We start from the raw sequence: 23,067 nt of genomic DNA on the forward strand, positions 1-23,067 counted from the left end.
GCCAAGCTCGCGCCAGGACTCAAAACTTAAAGTAATAAAACTAGAGAAATCGAAAGAACACTATATACATTATATACAATCCCCAAAAGTTCTAATTACATTCCTCAAAAGTACCTGCTCATACTATTACATCCTTATAATTACCTGCTCATACTATTACATCCTTCTAATTACAACCAAAACCAAAATGTAGACCCTTAGGAGGGTCCTTATACAAACCACCAAAACGGATTCTTGGCCAGATTCTGGTCAGAAATGGCTGCTCTCCACTTGTACAACTTGTGTCCTCCTCCAATAATTCACAACTATTGATGGACGTGTGACAATCACTTTGCAGCTGTAAAAAGGGCGCTTGAAGCCTCATTTGTTGACTAAATTCATCTATATCTAGTCATGGAATTGCAAGATTCAAGAGAGTTTGGAGAGTGCAAGTGTAGACACCCAAATTTTAGCCTTTCTTTTTATTTATTCTAGGTGATTTTTGTTTATCTATTTATTTTTATTTTACTATTATTTCTTTGCTTAATTTATCTCATTCTCATTTTGTGTTAAGACAATTATTTTTGTTAATTAATCCACTGGAAAACAAAGAAGATCATCAATCAAACAAAAAAGTATAGCAATTTTGTTTTATTTTTTAGTATTTGTCTATTTTATTCAATTTTGCTTAATTTGTTATTTTTCGTTATTTTGTTTATTAATTAACTGGTTCATTTGGAAATGAAAAAGGAAAAGAAAAACAGCAAAAAATCAAATCAGGCTTGTTTCAAGTGAAAAAAAACGAAGAGCCCGGTTCCACTCATTTTATTTCTTGCTCCTCAAATTTCTGGTCACCTCACCATCCGAATTATCAAGGAATCTTAGTACAAAAAACTATCTAATGGCTTAATAATCACCGGGAAAAATACAGAAAAACAGGTACCATTGATCTTAGGTTCTAGGAATATTCGGCCCCTATAAAAGGATAGCAAAGGGAGAGCCGAAAGGAAGGAGGCTCGTTGGCGGCTGTGAGGACAGAAAAAAAATAAGGAGGTGACGGCTAGGGTTTGGGGGTTGGAAGCAGAGCAATAGGGGGGGTTTCGGAAAAAAAGGAAAGAAAAGCTAAGGAAAGGGCTAGAGGAAAAAAAGCTTTAGGCGGCGGAGAAGCAAAGAAAGAAAAATAGAGGGCAGTGGCTAAGGAAAGAAATCGTAGGGAAGAGAGGGTTTTGGTGGCCAGAAACAAGGAGACTTCGGGCAGGTGAAGAGCAAGAAACAAACAAAGAAAGAACAAAAGGAACTGAGAGGAGGTTGGGAGGAGCCTCGGGTTGGAGCTGGAGAAAAAGAAACGAAAAAAATAGAGAGCAACAAGAAAGGAAAAACAAGGGTTTTCGGTTGAGAAAAGCCAAGGAAGAAAGGAAGATTCTTGGCGGCAAGGAAAAGGGGCTCTTTGAGCAGCTAAGAGAGGAGAAGGTGGGGCTTCGGGTGGTGGAGGAAAACACGAAAAGAAAGGAAAACTGGAAAGAGGGTTTGGAGAGATTGAGGAGAAGGAAGCTTCGGGCAACAAAAAGAAAAAGGGAGAGCAGAGAACTAGGGTGAGAGGAGAGTGGCGACGGCTGGACAGAGGTGGAGTTTTAGATAGAGGCCGGCTGAAACAAACGAGGGAAGCCTTTGGAACGGCGGCTGGAGATATAACCGAGAGAGCTTTGAGAGTGGGAGAGGGCCAGTAAGAGAGAAAAACTGGAAGAGGGAGCTTCGAGGGTCTGGGTAGGAGAACCAGAAACCAGGAAAGGGGAAAAGGCTTCGGACAGAAAACAAGAAATGGAAGAAGAAATTTCTGCAAAGTTTTCGGCAGAACGGGCTGATTTTCGACACACCTTGCGGCATGATTATCTCCTTTCTGCTTGCTCAATTCGATTGGATTTTGGTTTCTGCACACTCTCCAACATCAGAGAAGCAATTCTTGTTCAGGAATCTCTGAGAGAAAACATCGGAAAGGCCTTCGAATTTACCCCCGAAAACCACAGCTCTGGTTGGCTGAAACTCCTGCAAATGTGTGCGAGAATCTCATTGGAGTCAGCGTCCGTTCTTTCTCGTTGCTTCACCATCGTTCAGAATTCGTTCCCAAGTAAACATGGTCCCTTCCCATGTCAATTTAACGTATTCCTTTAGAGAACTGGATCCCATCATGCGTGAAATGTTGAGCTTTTGTTGCTGGGTTTTGAATCATTTCCCTTCCCTTTGCTACGCTGGTTTTCAGATGACTTTCTTCAACCATGAATCTTGTTGTGTTGATGAATCTTCGATGATTGAATGATAGAAGTATGGCCCGTGAATTGTATGATCTTGTTAGCCTAACCATTACTTCGGGTAGTTGATGAACCAAAGGGAAAAATTGCAGCAGCAAACCTTGACTTGAATATAATTTGGAATGAACCTGAAACCTCAAAATTTTGTTCCCTTGTTCTGTCTCTCTCTCACATAGTATCTTGGCAATGAATTCCTAAGGTCTAGTGTGAACTTGGAAGTTGAATCTTGCTCCTTGTTAAAATTTTTGTTTGCCACACAAGGTTGCTGAAGTTCCTAAAGTTTTAGCTGGCTGTCGAAAGTCATCTTCTTGTTGCAGAAAAGTTTCGTAAGCTTTGCAAGAAGTTGCTTGTGTTCAGATTTTGCATGTCTGTTGTCCGACTTTTTGGTATTTAAATCTACAAGTTTCATGATGCAAAGCGGGAGGATTGTGTGATAGTTGTGTTTGGATTTGATTATGTTTGAAAGCTGGTTTTGTGAAGTGCTGAGTTGCAGGAAGCTTTCATCAGAATTTTTTTGTTGCAGGCAATGTTTCGTAGCTTCACATGCATTTGCATGCAAAATAGCTTTCAAAGTTGCACTTTATTCCATTTAGCTTCCATCTATGCCACAAAAGCCCAATTAGGTTCTGATTTCTTGCAATGAGGTCCTAAAGTAATTGCAATTTGAACCATTATTTGACCCATTCGTTGCTCTTGGACCCTTGAAGTTCCTAAAAATGTTTCACTTGGGCTTGAGTGCTTGGGTTGATATTTGCAATTGGGTCCTTGTTAGTTTTTCTATTTTAGAAATTTGATTAATAAGTTACTTTCTTGTAAATTATGTATTATTTGATTTCATTTAAGTTGCAATTGGGAGGGATTTGGTGATTTTGTTTATACTTTACTATTTAATTGGTGCCTTGACTCTTTTATTGTTTTGAAGCTATTTTCCCTTCATTTGATTACCATTGCAAGGGAGGTACACTCTATCCCTTATTTTCATTTTATTTGACTCTATGTGTCTATGTGATTTATGTGCTTAATTGCATGCCTTTTGAATGTTTTTATTTTATTTATTTATTTATTTATCCACTTTATTTGTTTTTAGTTTTGTATAGTTATTTTCAATTTCGATCATTTGAAAGGCACTTGAATGCCAAAGTTGTAATAGCTAGGTTATTATTTTATTTTATTCCGTTTCCCCTCTTAGATTGTAGTAGGCTTCCCCCCGAATGTAATAGTTACGGCTTGTTTGCTTTGTGTGATTTGCATGCTTATGTGCTATGTGTTACCGCTTTCTTAGGACCTTGCATCTAGATATCATGATGATGTATTATGTGTTTATGTGATATTATGTGGTTACATGTTTTCATTAAGTTTTTACATGATTAATTTAGTTATAATTAATGTGACTTGTTATCACACTAGTCCAACGCTAGTTGTGATCCGTTTCTCGATACCATACTGGCCCAACGCTAGTTGTGGTTCCCATTGTACGATTTTTCACTAGTCCAACGCTAGTGAGAAAGTAGAAATATGGGCTAGTCCAATGCTAGACCCTTAGGAGCCCTTTGAGTGTTAGATCATGTTCGTATGACTACATTACATTCTCATGCATATTTTTCACTTTTTAGGGCCTATTTCACCATGTTGCATGACACTTTCCTTATATATGTATACCCCTTCCCCCATACTTTCCCTTATATATATATTACTTGCCCCTTTTGTATGAAACATGACATTAGACTTGCATTTCATATAAGCATTAGAATTAAATCATTTGCTTGATTAGATAGGAAAAGCCCCTTGGATATGGGATATGGACGAGTTTGGCTTTTCTGGCCTTAGCACGCTCGTATTTCCTCTATTGAAGGGAAAATTGAGTCACGAACATTAGTTCCCCATACCCGACATGATGCACTCCTTTAGGACATGTATATTTGTATAATTATTTTTATTTTCCTTTTCCTTTTAGAGTCTCATATTTTTGCATTATTCGTGACCTCTCCAAAGAGTCCGAATTGGGCATCACAATTAATATGATTGGCACAAATTGAGTTTTGAAGAGAAATTTCGACCCCCCGATACCCTCTTAGGTCTAGGATTTGCATTCATATAGTACATCCAAATGTGATAAATCTTTAAGTTAAAATAAGAAAATTTTTGACTAAATCGCGCAACTAGCCTTGGCTAGGTTGAAAGGGTGCCTTGGATTCTTATCCTTGCCTTCCCTTTCTTCAAATGTGACTCCCGAAACTTTTTCTCTGATTTTCGTAGACTTGGAGTCGTTTAAAAAGGGTTTTCTATTTTTCCTTTAAAAATTCATTTTTAGGTGACTTGGTACACCTTAACTCAATACCAAGTGGCGACTCCGATTTTTATTTCAAAAACCCTTTTTAAACTATAATTTGGGACCAAATCGTCGCATTACAAACCCCATTTAGGCCCATTTTCTTTTTAAAATCAAAACTCATTTTTCATTCAAAATAAATCAAAATCCATTTTTTTGAAGCTAAAATATTTTCCTTTTTAAAAAAATGGGGCGCGACAGCAAGAAATACCACAAAAATGTAGTTCTTACATTTTCTTAGTGTTAGATTAGTATAGTATAGGATAGTTTAACTAGTAGTTTATCCTTCTTGTTTATTAGCTAGGCAAAGATAAAGATGGAAATGAAGAAGGCAAGGAAAGAGCTCATGTGACAAGGGTTACTTTACCTTTCTAACTCTTTATCTTTTGTATTGGATTCTTAAGTTTAGTTAATACACAAGTTTGAATTCTATGTTTATTATGTGTTTCTAAAGTTTATGCCTTAGGTTTGGTTGAACTTTCTGTGATTGTTAGTGTTTATTAATTGGCTATTTGATGCTATTATTTTGAGCAAGTTATTTAGCACTTTAACTCTTTAAATCATGATTAATTTGGTACCATTAATTGTGATTATCTAAAAGTGTTGCTTCTTGAATGAAAATTGAGATTTAACACTAGTTCAAGAAGTGCTAAATTAGGGAATACACTCACGAGAGTAGATGTGCACCTTTGTGATTTTAGTTATTCACTTCATATAATTTCATAGAGGTAATTAACTTGTAACTAATTCATAACCATGAGAGTAAGTATGGATTAGTTATAGGTATAGTTGATTCACTACGAAAGTAGGTTTCACTTGCATAAGAAAATTACGCCATAACTAATTAAGATAGTAGTATTCAAGGATCCAAAAGTAGCACTTGCATGAGTAGTTAGGAATACCATAACCTAAGGAGCTTTAATTTGTTATTTTCTTGCATAAATTTAGCATAGTTTTATTTCTTTTAATTTATTGATCGTCTAAATAATAGAGAAATTTTAGTAGTACCGGTAATTGTCCAATCTTTCTCGTGGGATCGACTCGATATATACCCTAAACTACTAGTTGACCTGTATACTTCAATTAAAATGGGTATAAATTGGATTTCAAATTGTACTTATATTAAAATTCAGTCAAGTTTTTGGCATCGTTGTCGGGGAAGATTTATCAATATCGGTACTAAGAATAACTTTATTAATTTAGGCATTTTTATTTGTTTTTCTTATGTTTGTTGTATCCGGTGTCTTAATTGTTGTTTTTAGTGTCTTTTTGAGTCTTTGTTTATGTTTTTTTGTAGGGTTAATTCCACTTTGTCCCCCCAAATTTTGGACGATTATCCACTTAAGTCCCTAAACTTCAAAATTGGACACTTAAGTCCCTAAACTTATAAATACCTCCCACTTAAGTCCATGAACTTATAAAATGGGATACTTAAATCCCTAAACCCTTATAAAATGGGATACTTCGACCACCAACAGCATTCAGGATTTATTAACAATTTTTCTTAAGTGGGAGGTATTTATAAGTTTAAGGACTTAAGTATCTCATTTTGAAGTTTAGGGACTTAAGTGGATAATCGTCCAAAGTTTGGGGGGACAAAGTGGAATTAACCTTTTTTTGTATGTTTAGAGTCACCTATTCTACTTGACTAAACTTGTTTTTAACTTACTTTAACGACATGTTTAGGGGTTCAAGGAGAGTATAAAACATAAGGAAACAATGCATGAGAGAAGGAAGATTAGCAATGGATGATTATCATGTGCAAAGCTCCATGGATAGAGGTAACCAAGAAATTACTAAAGGTATGTCATTTGAAAATGGTTTAAGGTGCTTAAAGGCTAAATTTGATGTTATAATGTTAAAAGTTCAAATGGACACTTTTATGCATGAAATTGAGAAAAGAGAAATGTTAATACTTTTAATTCTTATTATATGATTTGTGACTTGTGTGGAGGTCATTATGCTACTCATACATGTAGACAAGCACAAAATATGGATTATTATGATGAACTAGCGCATTGCAATCATTGTTTTGATCAATATGGTCCTAATCGGGAGAATTCTTATGCTTATGGTTGGGATAATCAATGTACTTATAGTGATTCTCTATGTTTTTATGATTACCAACTTGAATGTGTCCAATTTGAATCAAAACATCTTAGGAATTGGCAATAGAAAGGTTAGTTAATGTACCATCACCTTCGAAATTAGAAAGTGAACCATTAGCTAACGATTCTAAGCCATCTTGGGAATTAGCTATAGAAAAACTAACTAATGCAACCTCCAATCGTTTGATAGGGTTAGGGAAAGGTTAGATGAATTAGCTTCTTACTTTGGTAGAATACAAGACCAATTGCATGCATTGTGTGAAGTTATTTCTTCTAATCATATGCACTATGACCCTAGCATGTATGGTGAGCAAGTTGCAAGTGAAAGTGGATTGTATTTTGATGAAACTAATGCATCTAATTTGTGTTTCCATGAGCAAGAGTCCATTTCACAAGATAATATCCTTGGAACTAATGATGAGCCTCAAGAGATGAACATTAATGATTCATGTTTAACCCCTCTGGAAGAGTGCTTTGAAGGTGTAGGTTCTCAAGATATTATCATCCAAGAAAGCCATGCAGATGTTCCTTTGGTAAGTTCTCAAGTGGTGCATATTCAAAGTAATATTTATGAAACACTTGAGATAGGTAAGTCACTTCCATATTTCACATCATTAGAATACGTGGCTTTCACTATAAAGTCACCATTTAGTGATCCACCGCGACTAAAATGGTGGATTATTGATTAACCAAGCCTTCTTGAGAAATGAGACAAAATAGTCGAGCCAACGACTATAAACAAAAGCGCTTATTGGGAGGCAACACAATGTTTTTGTTATTTATATTAATTTTATATGATTTCATGTTTAAATTATGCGTTTAAGTTGTTTTGTTGTTTTTCATGTGTAGGTATTAGAAATAGAAACAAAAATGACCAAATGTGTGACAGCCCCACCTTCCCCTAAGGTGAACCAAAGAATTTGGCGGACCACCTGTCCAACTCTCGCCAGGACTCGATCGCTCTCATCAAGTGAAATAAGATATAACCTCGAGACTAAGCAAAAAACAATTTCCAAACTTGAAACATATACTTACATTCATATCCATCTCAAACAGAAATACAATCCCAATTAGAACAAAAACTTTAAGTTCTTACTACATTCAACCTTATCCAAGCACTAGCGCGAGAACAATAAAAAAAATAAATTTTCAAAAAACTAGACCAAGCTAGTCTGCACAGGGCTCACACACTCGCTCGCATCCCCTGTAAGGAAAACAAAGCTAACGGAATGAGTTAAAAGCCCAGTGAGGTTCCATACACATAGCCAAATAATTAAATAAGGACATTAATCATGTAATAACAAGTAATCCAGAAAATATTTACAATATAAAGTAATGATAATACATTCATTAAAAGGATACATGCTCACATGGAGTCCTTCGTTCATTTATTCCACCAACCATTTCCTTATTCCTCCAGCATTCAAAATAATTTCATTTGTAAGTGAAAACCCCTCCATTATTCTTGCCATTCATTCATTCATTTCATTTTCCCCCTACTGGACATTGGCCAGTCTCCACCAGACTTCGTGGTCATACTCGAGTATACCAAATATTAACCCAGGGTCACCAATCACCCGACCGAGTCCCTTCTGACTCGAGTCGACTGGCAACGAAGGGCAAGGGCCCAGTTCAGCCAAATGCTTACATTCATGTACAAGTAGTATTTAAACATTTAATCATTTAATCATTGTAAATTTCACATTCATTTAGGTCGAGTGCGATAAAGTGCACACTCGCCTAGCAAAATTCATTTTTAGAAATTATTGAAAACATTTAACATTTAATCCAACATATCCATAGAGTCACATAGTCACAACAATCCACATAGTCATTAAAAACATAACGTTCAAAGAACACTCACCTATTTAAGTAAAATAACGTCCAAAGTTTCCTTCCGGATAATACCCTCAATCGCCAAGGAACCCTAATAATGATCAAGAGAAAATATTACAGTTAAACTATCCAAAATTTAGGTGAACCAAAGAAAATTCGAATAACTACTAGTACAAAGTATAAGTATAGTTTTGGAAGTGAAAAGAGTATATTTAAACCAAAGGACATGAGTAAAATATTTGTAAAACTTATGTTCGCTCATAAAACTTTGAAATCTTCATTTGAGTCGAAGAAACGAAGAAAACGTATTTCTATTAGTCGTAAATTTTATTTTTTCAAGGATACAAGTTTCGGCCAGATTCTAACTTATATACCTCTAAGAAAGAATACTTGAATACCTTAGATGATTCAAGTTAGTTTCATCCTCAACCTTTACTCAAGTCGCGAGTACATTTACCTAGCTCTCGAGTGCAAATTTGGGCAGCACGCCCTTTGTATTTACCTATTTTTCAGTCATTTATGACTTCATTATTTTTCTCAATCAGCCCCCAAAATCACACACAAATAATCTCATTACAATAGCCGTTCAATAGGCTAAAAGTCATTCCATTACAAAACCAAGCTAGAAAAGTGACCGGAAATAAGGTTTACGGTAAAGAACAAAATGACAGGTTTGACGTCTCTTAGCGTATCGGTCACAACTGAAACTACGCTTATAGGATTGGGGTACAATTTATACCGTTTCAAAGCTAAGACAAAGGACTACAAATTTCATGAGGACAACTCAGCCCGGTTCACAGTTTATCCAGGTAGAATTTACAGATTACAGAACCAGAATTTCACTGTCAGGCTGGATAATAGCACTGGGTTCAAATGACAATAACTCAAGCTACATAAGTCCGATTGAGACATTTTTAGATGTGTTGGAAATCTAAAACATAAGACTACAACTTTTATGTTTTGGCCAACTGCTGATTTAATACGGATCAAGGTGAAAAATGAAGCCAGAATGGTGAAATGTCAAAACTGTCCGCAAAACTCTACCTATGGCAGTCAAGGGTATTTTTGTCATTTCACATGATACAGTGCTTGGATTGAGCTGAAATTTTACAGCCAGTAATAAAACATCATTTTCTACAACTTTCATGTTTTAAGCTAAGCCCAATTCGGCCTCCATTATGGCCGAATGAAATTGGTCAGAACATTGTAGTACAAAAACTTAAAGCTGAAATTAATGGATTCAAGTGATAATCTTCTTATTCATGTATAAAACCACTACTACCACTCCCTATCTAAGCTTATTCACATCATATTCTATCTAAACAATAAGAAATACAACTAACCAATTCAAAACCCTAACTCACAAATCCACCATAATCATCAAAATTACTTAAATAGCTATCGTAAGCCAAGAATACAAGTTGTTACATAAACTTAAGCAAGATTAAGGGGAAAGAAATAGGATGAGCAGCCATACTACCTCACTAAGATGCTTGCAAGAGTTATCCTTCACCTTTTCTTCCCAAACATTAGCACCCCAAGCTTCCTAAACTCCCAATTTAGAAGTTAATCGGTTTATATTTCTTGATTCTTCACTCACATGAGCTAAACTCAAGATGAAAATGAAATTTTCTTCCTCTTGTTTTCTCTCTCAATGTCACGGCTGGAATGGCAAAAATAAGGAGCAATTGAAGTGATTTTTGGTGATAAATATGAAAGAAATTGGTTGGTCAATAACCTTGGGATGGCCGCCACTTGTCACCATGAGATTAACTTTCAAAATTTTTTTCTTTTCCTTGGTTTTTCTAGTCAATATTTTCGGCCAACAAGAGCTGATTAAGGGGCTGATATTTTGCACTAATATCAATGATATTTTATGGTAAGAAAGTGGTGGTCAAGTGGTGTGTTCAATCGGTAGTCAACGGTACACGTCGATTCACACCGTTTTCCCTAAATCGCACGTACTAGGGTTTTCACTTATAATTCACTAACTTATTATTATTACTACTAATCACACGTAATATCATTTAAAACTCACTCTTAATTACTAAATTTAATACACACTCCGTACCGATTCTCATATTACGAAAAGACGTAAAAACCCTAGTTTATTGTAACGATGAAAGTAAAAAAGAAATCCTTATTTCTATGATTATTTGTACCTATTGGGAAAGTGAATGTGTAGTAAAGCTACTGTAAAATAATAAATTCCAAATTAAAAGGAATTTTTAAAAAGAATATAAGGAAATTTTCAAGTCCTCACAAAATGAGGTGAAAAAGGCGAAATTTGATCAAGGAACTGCACCCCTCAATTTGAGTAATTGTTGTTTTTTATTTATTAGAAAGGGGAAAAATGCATGTTTTGATCATTTTACATGTGCGTGCATTGATAATTTTGACAAAAGAATGAACTAGGATGCATTTTGAGTAATTGGGGTACCATGTATAATTTCAAGAAAATTAACATTTCTGCAAAATTTGCAGAAGAAAATGCGAAACCCAAGAAAACGCGACTTTGACTCACGTATTCCATGAGTCGCGTTTTCATTTTTGCAGTATTAAAGCAAAAAACGTGACTCCAATATGCTACTCAAAGCCGCATATTCATTGAAATCACGTATTGTCTTCTGCAAACTTAAAGCAAAAAATGCGAGGACTTGCAAAACGCGACTTCAGGTCACGTTTATCTGAAGTCGCGTATTATAAGGCTGCTTTAAAGAGCAAAACACGAGTTCCATTCTTCACTTCTTCTTTTCTTACTTCATCTCACGTTTTCTCATACACACTTACACACACTTTACCAATCTCCTCTTATACACATTTTCCTTGCATGAAATCATCCAACTAAAATCATTTGACCTTCATAGAGTCTTTTTAACCGATTGAAATTCACACAAACCATCTCAAAAATCAGATTAAGGCTATGGTTCATAGTTTCTATCCAAATCAATTGGAGGTCAAATGGGGTGATTTTCATAGACTTTTTGCATCATTTGCATCACCGACCATCACACTACCAACTTGAGGTAAATTTCTTGAACTTAATTTGGTATTTTACATTCACCATTTGCATATCTTATGAGTTTATTGATACACTTTGGATGGTGAATTTGTGATGTTATTTGTTGGTGTATATAAGCTCCCTTATACTTATTTAACATCTCTAAGCATATTTAGATTATCAAATGTAGGAATGTGATGATCTACGCAATGTTTACTTTATGCATATTCCTATTTTATGATCAATGTGGTACTTAGTCTTGGAATGTTGTTAAGCATAATTGGACTATTCAAATAGGCAAAATGTGACTTGTTTATGATATTTACATGTCTACATGCACTATATCTTGACATTTTGGAGAATATGCATTTGAACTTGATGTTATAATTACCTAGAGAAGAAAACATGTTTCTTATTCTAGGTAAGGAGTGTGATCATTGTGCTAAATGCTTAAAGAGTTTGGAAAATGTGGTGTGCTAATGTGAGAGACTTTGGCAAAGAGTTATTTGCAAAATATTCTTCATGCCTTTGTCACTTTTTGCATCTTTGACCCTTATCTAGTTTATTTGCTACTTTGCATTTAAGGTTATATTGCTAATGGATTCAAATGGAACTCATGAAGTTTTGAAGAAACACGGACAATGGATTGTGAAACTTCAATGTTCCACACTTCAATCGCAACAATAGGGGAGTATTACTTTCTTTATCTTGATTTTCCTTTTTACACATTGACAACAACGTGCATGTTAAGTGTGGAGGGAGAGAATTGAGATTATATATGTTGGTTGTGATTAACTTGTGATTGAAATAATTTGGACTTGCCTTGGAAATATTTCTTGTGCTTTAATTTATCAAAAAATTGGGTTTGTTGGCAGGGAGTTTTGTCTAGTTTTAAGGGGAAACTCTGCCAAAATTTTTTCAAAATCTTGTCCAAAATTGCAAAATTGCTCCAAAAAGTTTCAAATTTTTTCAATTTTATCCAAGGGGTAACAAGTTCCATACCATTAGTAACTCAAATTGCTTTACTTTTGAAATAAATGTATGTGGCTTGAAACCTTCTTTTCTCATTTAATTTGGAAATGACTATTATGTGATTATAATTGGTGTATTTATAGGAAAGTATATTTTGTAAATTGGAGAAAATTATGCCTATATTTTGCATATTTGATGAAGTTTCTTTTTCTTTACTAGATTTTATAAGTTAAGTGATTAATATGGTCAATAAGTGTAACACTCTTCTCATGATTATTTTTTTGAAGGAATGTTATTATCTTTGCTTTGAAAAAAAAAGAAGAAAAAGATAAAAGATAAAAGATAAAAAAGAAAAAAAAAGAAAAAAAAAGAGAATAAGAGTTGTTCTACTCCAATGGTTCTTGTACTTAGTAACCGGGAGTCTTCATCTACAAATGTCGACTTTCGCGTAAAACGGTACTTGAAATAAGAGTATGTAACGTAATTTGAGTATGCGAAGTGTTGAGTAACCGGCAATTTAGCTATATTTATCCTCACATCCTCACGTCAAAAGACACTTTTACAACTTGAGTAATATTTAGCTATATTATATGAATAAATCCCTCTTTTAGTTAAATAAGAAGATGATCATGAGTTTATGAAGCATTTTTATTGACCATATGAGTTACTTACTTGTGACATTTGGTGAAGATGAGAAATTGAGTTGAACTAGCATAATTAGGGTATAATTAGCTCTCTTTTACTTGATATTATGTGTAATTAAACTTAATTGAATGATTGCATAATGGTTATTTACCTTGTCTTGAGAAAATGAAGTTGGATTGTGCATATATGTTTATTTTCAAAATGTTGGATCATTGTTGGTTGGTATTTCTTATTGCTTGAGGACAAGCAATGGTTCAAGTGTGGGGGTATTTGATAAGTATATATTTTAAGTGTGTTTTATTGGTTAGTTTTGGTGTGTTTTAGTTATGTTTTTAACTAATTAACTAAGTTTCTAGTAAAAATATGCATTTTATGGTTTAAGTGGTAAAAATTGCATTTCTATAGATTTTAATGGCCAAAATTTTACGTTTTTGTAGGTTTAAGGATTCAATCATTAAAATGGCATGATTTGAGAAGATAATTGGATGATTGATGATGGTTTGAAGTGATAAAAAGAGAATATGAAGTGCAAGAGAGGAAATGCAATCAAGAACAAAAGAAGAAAAGTTTCACAACTTCGACACCTTGTAGTATTTTAGCTATATCTTGAGATACAATAATCGGATTGGGGTGATTCTTGAACCATTTTGAATTTAAGAGATAGATCTACATTTGGTATGAAAATATCGAAATCCAGTTCAGTAGTTTTCATGGTCAAAAGTCGAAATACAGAAGTACAATTTTGTTGTCTAAAGCTGAAATAGAGCTCTGACCAGTTGATAGTATTTTGGTCATATCTCAGTCTATAGAACTCCAAATTGGATGATTCTTGAGACATTGGAATGCTAGCGCAATACAACTTTCATGTTTTATACAAGAATTAGTTTGGCCTTAATCATCAAGAAAATTGCAGTTGAAGTGCGCAGAATTGAATACACGACTATTCAATATGCGAGAAGAAGTCGCATATTCCTGAAGTGGCGTATTCTCACCTAATTTCTGCAACTTGCTCATCAACTTGCCTTGCTTTCACACAACTTTTCCAACTCAATTCCAACTAGCAATTCCGGCTGTATCTGACCAAAAAAAGGGTGAAAAGTTGGAGAAACAACTCATGAGAGTTTCAAGAGTAAAAAATGACAACTAGAAACAACTAATTTGGCTCTTGCATCTTCTATAAATAGCAGCCTTTGGAAACCATTTTCATAACTTTGGAAGGCTAGAGAAACTCCACCAAAAATGTAGTCTTCACTAGAATTTTCTTAGTCCATTAGTTTAGTTTAGTAGTTTAGTATAGAGTAGTATAGTTCTTATCCACTTTTGTGTATTGGCTAGATTAGGATGAAGATGGAGATGAAGAAGGATGGGCTGAAGCTCACATGACAAGGGTTATCTCTTCTCTAACTCTTTATCTTTTGTATTGAATTCTTAAGTATGGTTAATATGCAAGTTTTGGATTTGTGTTTCAATATGTGTAGTTAAAGTTTATGCCTAGAGTTATAGATGAACTTTCTATGTCTTGTTTGTGATGTTTACTTGGTTATTTGATGATATTTTCTTGAGCAAATTATTTATCACTTTTGCTTTTCTAATCATGATTAACTGGCCATTAATTGTGATAATCTTAAGGTGTTAAATTTGCAATGAGAATTAAAATTTAATACTAGTTCAAGGAAGTGATAAGCCTAAGGAGTTCACTCACGAGAGTAGAGGAGCACCTTTGTAGCTTTAGTGACTTGTTTCATGTAATTTCATAAAATAAATGAACTTGTAGTTAATTTCATAATCACGAGCGTAGGTATGACTTAGCTACAAGTAGAGTTGATTCACTACGAGAGTAGGTTTCACATACATTAGGAAATTACGTCATAACTAGTCCAAACAATAGCATTCACTTAACCGGTAATCTCATTTGCAAGAGTAGTAAGGAATTCCATATCTCTAAGAAATTTCTAGTGTTATTTTCATTACTTTTATATTTATGGTAGTCTAGATAATAAAGAAGTTCGAAAAACACCGGTAATTGAAATATTCCCTGTGGGATCGACCCTTAATACCCTATTTTCGCTTTTGACTCGTATACTTGCGAAAAATAGCGTGTGGGGCATTTATGATGATATAAATGTAAAACTTAATTGTTGATGAACTAATTGTATATGTATACCCCGCATTTGTCAGTTAGTTCTGGGCATTTCCGCTGTCAAAGAATTAGAGCACAAAGTTATCAAAAAGTATTCAGTTAATTGAGTTAGACTACAAAGTTGGTCTTGAAGTGTATAGTTGGTAAGGAATACGACCATAAGTTTGGTCCGAAAATTGTTAGATTGTTGCAGGTGTGAAGACAGAGATCAGAGAGGAATCTTGTCAAGTTTGTTGATTGCTACAGGTTGTCAGATTGAAGGATTTGATTGGTCAATTAACCATGGAGGTCACGAAAACCTGGTAGAAGGGAGAAAAAAATTTGTTCAGGTATATGAATTGTTAAATAATGCCAGAATATTATTGAAATCTGATTGGTGAAAATTTTGCCATATGGACTCCTATAAGCACAAATACACATACACATTTTGGTTGGATTTTAACAGTGGAAAAATATTTTAAACGATGTAATTTGGATGATATTCTTTATTGGGTGGATGCAAGTGAGTTGCCAAAATATGTTTTCAAGAAGAAGGCACAATTGTTTTTCCAAGTGATGCGTAAAACAATGGCAAAAAGTATTTACTAAACTTTTATTCGTCGTACAAAAATACTTTGGAGATTTTGAAAGGATATTTACTATGTTTTACAAACGATTGAGAAAAATTATGCTTTCAAACCCAAGTCTGGTTGTTGGTATTTGTGACGACTCTACCTCTCCCTAGGGCATACCTCAGGGTTTAGCAGACCGTTTGTTCAACTCTTGCCAGGTCTCACTCACTCAATTTCAAAGATAAATTATACTTTAAAAGTAAAAGAAACAGTAGTTTCCAACTTTAAAACGTATATTTATATACATGGCTATCTCAAATATTCAAATGTAACAAAAGATTCAAGATCTAGTCGAACTCTTAACCCTAAACGAGCACTAGCGCTAGTACGAATACAAAAGTCAAAACGTCTATACAAAATCAGCTTGTCCTAACCTCACGCCCATGCTCGGACCCCCTGACTAATTGGGTGAGTTAAAACTTAGTGAGGTTCCAAAACATCATGCAACACAAGTATCAAGTTGGCCATTATACAAAACTTGAAATTTCAAAGTGAGCGAGCACAAAAGTTCATGAAATAAGCAATAACACTTCAAGTAACATGTTAAATAGGTATTTGACACTTCCAGGTATAAGGATACAGTTCACGCTTGCGAGCCATTTTGGCAGTAGCTTGTCAAGAAGTAGTTGACACTCCGTCAACTCTCAAGGTACTGTAGCAAGTTCGGTAGAGTACCACTTAACTTCAACACCATCCACCAATCAAACCCCTACCGGACCCGAACTTCAACATTAACAGTGGTGGTTATACTCGAATATACCGAATCCAATGGACCACATCCAGTGGATTACACAATAAATAATAAACAGTACTTATGGTTCGCTAGTCTCCTCGACCAATCCCTTGCTGGCTCGATTTGACCAACTAACTAATAGGGTTGGGATCCCAGACAGTATTCAAGTCATGCGCATATACATTAAACCATTCGTAACCAGTGTGCAACAATTAGTCAAATTAGGGCAAGTGCGATAAAGTACACCCTTACCTAACCAAACAAGCCAAGTACTATCCAATCACATTAAGAAAGCATTGCATTCAAGTATCAAGTTCGGTTATGCAATTGGAGACACTTACCAGTGATTCACTGTTTATCAAAATCAAACTTAGGTCCAACCCCTTGGCTTGAGTCAAAATCTACGATAAAATGTCGTATAACAACATATAATCAAATAGGGTTTCAAAATATATGACATTTGCTTATTAATATCAAGGATAAACCAAGTAAATAAAAATCATTTAAATAGTAATCATAATGCTTGATAAACCCTAGAAAATATAAGCCCACTCTTTTGGTTTTGGTAAAGAAACGATTGAAACCTTTAAGTTTATAGCTTGTCATATGCAATTAGAAAATCTCGTTTAAAGTGACCGTTACTTCACCTTTGAGTAATGTATACTTTTGGCAAATATTCAGCTTATGAATCACCATTAAGGTCAACTTAAACATCCCTAAGTAAACTAAGTCCAAATCGATCATAAATCATACCTCTACTTCCACTTTCACTCACTTACCCCACAAGAAGAAAAATGGGCAGCACTTTCCCTATTTTGCCTTCACTTTTCCTCAAATTGCCAAGCTAACAAGCCATAACAAAACAGCCCCAAACAAGTCTACAAGTTATAAGATACATAAGGTGCTTATTTTAGCCACAAAACTAGCTATATTCAAGCATATACTTAGCATATATTCATCATATACCTAAGCTGGAAATTCTCAACTAAAGTTGGAAATTTGGAACTAAAACTAGAAAATCCTTATTCGGAAGCTAAAAAGTCATATTAAACCTAGAAATTTTCATACAAGTCCATAACAAGGCCAGATACCATCATATCATGGCTGAAAAATATAAAACAAGGTTGGAAAATTAAACTCTAGGCTGGAAATTTCACTAATCCTCACAAATCCATGATATCTTCCATAAAACTTCCAATTTCAAGTCGTCTACCCAATAAATTGCAAGATAAGAAAGAGAATGAGAGTTTTCCAACTTAATACCTTTAACCCTCTAGGAGAAAGTGAAAAACTAAGGCTTTCCTCTCCAAATCACTCCACTACAAGCCTCCTTGTCACCTTGTTGCAACTTTGTTCGGTTTAGATTTGTGGTTCTTGTTGATTCCTCACTCAATCAAGGCAAGATCAAGATGAAACTTGAAACTTTCTTCTCTCTTTTTTTCCTCTCAAGAGTCGGTCAAGAAGGGAGCAAAATGAATGAAATTTTGTTGGTAGGAAAGATAAAGATGGAAGAAAGCTTTTGGTCTAAGAAGGCTTTTTTCCTCTTTTTTTTTCTTTTCCTCTCTTTCTTAGTCAATAATTTCGACCAACCCTAGGAAAAAATTAGGGAAAGAAAAATAAAAGAAAAATAAGAAGATTAGGAAAAGAAAGTCTTGGTCAAGTGGTGTCCTCGAGCGATAACAAACGGAGCGAGTCAATTCATGCCTATTTCCCTATCTCTCTTGTACTTTTAACTTATGATTCACTAACTTACTCTTAGTACTTTTAATCACATACCTCTTTTTAGTTAATACCCGTTCTTATCCACCAAATTTAATGCATACACCTTATCAATTGATCACACTACCCCAATGCACCAAAAACCCTAACATACAGTAACTATAAAAGTAAAAGTAAAATTTTTGACTCTATTATTTATTACAACTATTAAGAGAAGTAAATTACTATCAAAGAAATTATAAATTAATTATTCAAAATAAAAGAGGATTATAAGAAAATATAACCGAAATTTCAAATTCTCACAGTATTGGTTTGTGAATTTTGAGAAAGATGGATTTGTTGATGATGTGGGTGATATTGAAAATTTTCAATCAGTTGATAGTTTTGAATTGCATACCTTATTTGGAGAAATTGGGAGTCATGAATTTGTTAAATAAAAACAATGTGGTAATTTGATAAAGGAAGAAGAAAATTCTGATTTGGTATATGAAGAAAAAATAATTGTTGAAAATTTTATTGGTTTGGAATCTTTTCAAGATGATGAAAAGATATTTGATTTGATAGATATGAATTTCACTGGAGTTCAAAAATATTTTGCTCAAAAAGAGTTGATTGACAATATGAAAATTTTGGATGATTATGGTAGTGGTTATTTTTGAATTATTTGGTAATGATAATTTTGGTAAGAAAGTAATGTATGATTTTGCACTTTTGGGCACTTACATTGGTGGTAAATATGGTGATTTTGGTGATAAATGAGTTTGTATGAGTGGCTAATTTGATCAAGAAGAAATTGCTGAAAAATTGTTGGCAAAATACAACGTATGTCCACTGCCACGTATAAAGATGAAATTAATAACGGGTAACAAGATGGAGTTGCATGTCCATTATACTGTGACAGAGATTTGCATAGAAATTATTGCTCAAAATGGTGTTGGACTTGTCTCAATGGAGAGTTTGGTTTAAGGGAGGCAATGTTAGCAAACCAAACCAAGGCTAGAAGTATTTATTTATTAGTTTTATTGGAATTAGGTTTTTAATAGTTATGTGATTTAGGAATTTGTGTTTTATTTGGCAATTTCTTATGCAAGTGGTTTCTTTTCTAACAAATCTAGTAGATTATAAATAGGACGTTATTTAGGATGTTTTCTTGAGAGAATTTAGAAGAGTTTGTAAGGTATTCTATTATGGTGTGACTTTCTTCATTGTTTGAAATTTAAAAAATATTGTGAGTTGAATTTCTTATTTTCTTCTCTCTCACATATATATTTTGAGTGATTATTATTCCTTCAATTCTATAATCCCGCACGCATTGATTATTATTAGAACCCTAAAATTTGGGTTCTACAGTATGGTGTCACGTAGTCAAACAACTAAGTTTCTTCAATTACTCACGCAAAAATATATTTTCCCATGACTTATGAGTTTGTGCTTGCTAAGTTTGAATCTCTAGGCTAGATATTTTAAATTTTTTGAAAATTTTTATATTGCTGACATTCTTTTATAAAATTTTGGTGCTTCAAAGTTAACATGATTTCAAAATATTTTAAAAAATCATTAAAAATGGTCATATTTTAAAAGCTGTTAATTCTATTAATTTATGCATTCGTCACAATTTTTGTTTCAAAAGCATATACAAAATTTTATCTCTCTCTTCTCTCTTTTCCATCTCAAGCTTTTCATCTCACTCTTCTCTAACAAAGCCAACTTGCAAATCCTAAATTCGGCTATTCACGATCTAGTGAGTTTTATACCTGTCTAATAGTCAAGCAATCCTAATCTGCTCTATAGGATGGAAACTATTGATAAATTTTCAATTGCAATAGAAATAACTAAAGACAAGAGCAAAAGCTTTTAGATTAATAAGAACTAATTCAAGTATTGCAAGAGATGGCATCAAATCCTCTAATATAGGATTGGTGGTGGTTTTAAGTATGGTTACATGGTTGAGTTTCAAATAATGATTAAAAAAAAGGATTCTAGATTTTACAAAACTAGTTGATCTGCATATTAGTTTTTTTAATGTATAAACATATCATCAACGTACATTTTATTAATCCATGTATTTATGTAGTAGTAGTACTTACAACACTAAGATACAAGCAGACTAATTCTATAAAAGGATATAAGCACAAGAAATTAATTCACCAATCTACTAATATATGACATATTTCTTTTTTACACCACAATTGACTAGTCTATTAAAACTTCAATTTGGTTATATCATGAGTTTCAACTTGGTCACTCAGGCTATTGATTTTAAAAGTTTGAAGGTTTGCAAGGACTTGACAATAGCTTCAATAGATTCGACCGTTGTTACTACTCCCTCTGTCCCAAAATTTGGGACGCTTTTTGGGAAACACACTTTTTATGTACAGTAGCATTATGGGGACACACGTATCTTACTCTTGCAATCGTACCCTTTGATGTTTACTAAAACAATCAGCTGCTGGGGACCACTTATATTGCCATTTAGTCACTTTGACTAAAAGACAAAGACAAGTTAAAGTAAAACAGACAACCGTTTGCAACTTTGGCTATTTCTCTATCTATTTGGGTTTCATAAAATCAACAAGATAGCTCCAGAAGATTGACAACAGAAAAAGGTAAGATTTCTACGCATCCGTCTATCACTTTGTTGGTGCTTATCTTTTTTTATTTTCATTTTGTTTTATGATCTTTTGATCAATTTGAAGTAGATAATCTTGAGACTTAGCATAATTTAGCTAATCTTTTATTTGGCGCCATTTATTATTGTTCCTTTCTTTCCTTGAAATTTGGCAGTTCATTGAAAATTTGTAGATGCATTTTTTTAAACATTTTTGTTCTCACGTCTCTTATAAAGAGATTTTGGAAGCTGATAATTCTGACGTCTTTATACTATATATAATGAGATTAGAGAGAGATTTGTCTATTGCCCATATTCTGTTTGATAGTATTCCACAGTGAACATGGATAATTATAGTTTTCAAAATTATGAAATTTCTAGGAAAAAGTTGACAAATCAGCAAAGGCAAGCCATATTTGAAGCATTATTGCAATATAATTATGGTGGGCAACTAGAAAGAGGAGTAACCAAAGTTATTGCAACTTAATTCAAAATTAGCACAAGGACAGTACAAAGAATTTGGGAAAGAGCAAAGTCTTCAATCATTAATGAAGGTTCGGTTGACATCTCTCACAGGTTTCCTAAGACGGCAGGACGCAAGAGGGTAGAGATAGACTTCAACACTATCATGGAAATACCTCTACGGTGTCAAACAAATATTCGTTCTCTACCAACCAAAATGAAAGTTTCCAAGTCCACTCTTCATCGACGAATAAAAGAAGGTGTTATCAAACCACATTCAAATGCATTAAAGCCTCACCTTACTGATGACAATAAATTGGTAAGACTCAAATTTTGTTTGTCAATGCTTCAACAAGAGAGTCTTAATGATGCACCTATTTTCAAAAACATGTTCAATATGGTTCATATCGATGAAAAATGGTTTTATATGACTAAAGGGTCTGAGAAATACTATCTGCATCCTGAAGAAGAACACCCTATGAGGACTTGTAGAAGTAAAAAGTTCATTGTTAAGGTTATGTTTCTAGCTGCAGTTGCTCGACCTCGCTTTGATTGTTCTAGAAACAAACACTTTGATGGAAAAATTGGAATATTTCCTTTTGCCTTCAAAGAACCAGCTAAAAGGAATAGCAAAAATCGTGTTGCTGGTACTCTAGAAACAAAGCCTATCCTATCAGTGACCAAGGAAGTGTATAGAAGGTGCTTAATTGACAATGTTTTGCCTACAATTCGTGCTAAACGGCCACAAAGTGATGTTATCAGCCCTATCTTCATCCAACAAGATAATGCAAAACCACGTATTGATCCAATGGATGTTGAGTTGATAGAAGCTGCCACAAGAGAAGGTTTTGATATTCGTTTATCATTTCAACCGCCTAATAGCCCTGCTATGAATGTTCTTGATCTTGGGTATTTTAGAGCCATTCAATCACTTCAGCATCAAGAAGCACTTAACTCTATTGATGAACTAATTTTTGCTGTTGAAAAGTCCTTCGATGAATTATCATCTGAAAGTCTCAACAATGTGTTATTAACCTTACAACTATGTATGCTTGAAGTGATGAAGAATTTCGGAGGGAATAATTACAAAGTTCCACATATTAGGAAGCAACGGTTGATAAAAGATGGAAATTTTCCTTTGCAAATTGGATGTGATAAGGAGCTTATTGACAAAATCATCTATTATCTACAAGCATGAATGTATTGGTATTGGTTAGAATTTCCATATTATTTAAAATTTGCTAACTTCTAAACTATTTAGGTAGTGATAATGCTATCTAACTTATGATTCATTTCTTTTTCTCTATTTTGTTTTGAAGGTATATCAAGTCATGGATCAAGCTTCTGGATTTGGATTATGCTAATGTTTTTTGTGTAGAACAGGGGACTTGACTTTTGCTACTAATGCTTTTGTACAAAACAGGGGACTTGACTTGTGCTAGACTTTTGCTACTAATGCCTTTGTACAAAACGGGGGACTTGACTTTTGCTACTAAGTTATTTTTGAGGGTTGTTTATAAGATTTGGTTGTCGCTCAAATCCATTTTAGGGGCACAAAACGGGGGACTTGACTTTTGCTACTTAGTTATTTTTGAGGGTTGTTTATAAGATTTGGTTG

General features: G+C 34.0%; 1 protein-coding gene across 1 annotated transcript; it reads left to right on the plus strand.

Moving 5' to 3' along the window:
• The first annotated feature begins 1,797 nt into the window (after positions 1–1,797).
• On the plus strand, positions 1,798–22,647 carry LOC113760017. Its single transcript, XM_027302595.1, has 2 exons — positions 1,798–2,030; positions 21,564–22,647. The coding sequence occupies exons 1-2, from the start codon at positions 1,798–1,800 to the stop codon at positions 22,645–22,647; spliced, it is 1,317 nt and encodes a 438-aa protein (XP_027158396.1).
• Positions 22,648–23,067: the final 420 nt, after the last annotated feature.

This window comes from Coffea eugenioides, chromosome 2 (genome assembly GCF_003713205.1).
Source record: "Coffea eugenioides isolate CCC68of chromosome 2, Ceug_1.0, whole genome shotgun sequence".
Taxonomy (NCBI): Eukaryota; Viridiplantae; Streptophyta; class Magnoliopsida; order Gentianales; family Rubiaceae; genus Coffea; species Coffea eugenioides.

What these genes read in the sequence shown, in the direction of transcription:
- LOC113760017 (XM_027302595.1), top strand. Translation starts at nt 1,798, where the DNA reads ATGGAAGAAGAAATTTCTGCAAAGTTTTCGGCAGAACGGGCTGATTTT. An exon ending in TGGCTGAAACTCCTGCAAAT is followed by an intron (nt 2,031 to 21,563) that starts GTGTGCGAGAAT and finishes CATCTCTCACAG; the next exon opens with GTTTCCTAAGACGGCAGGAC.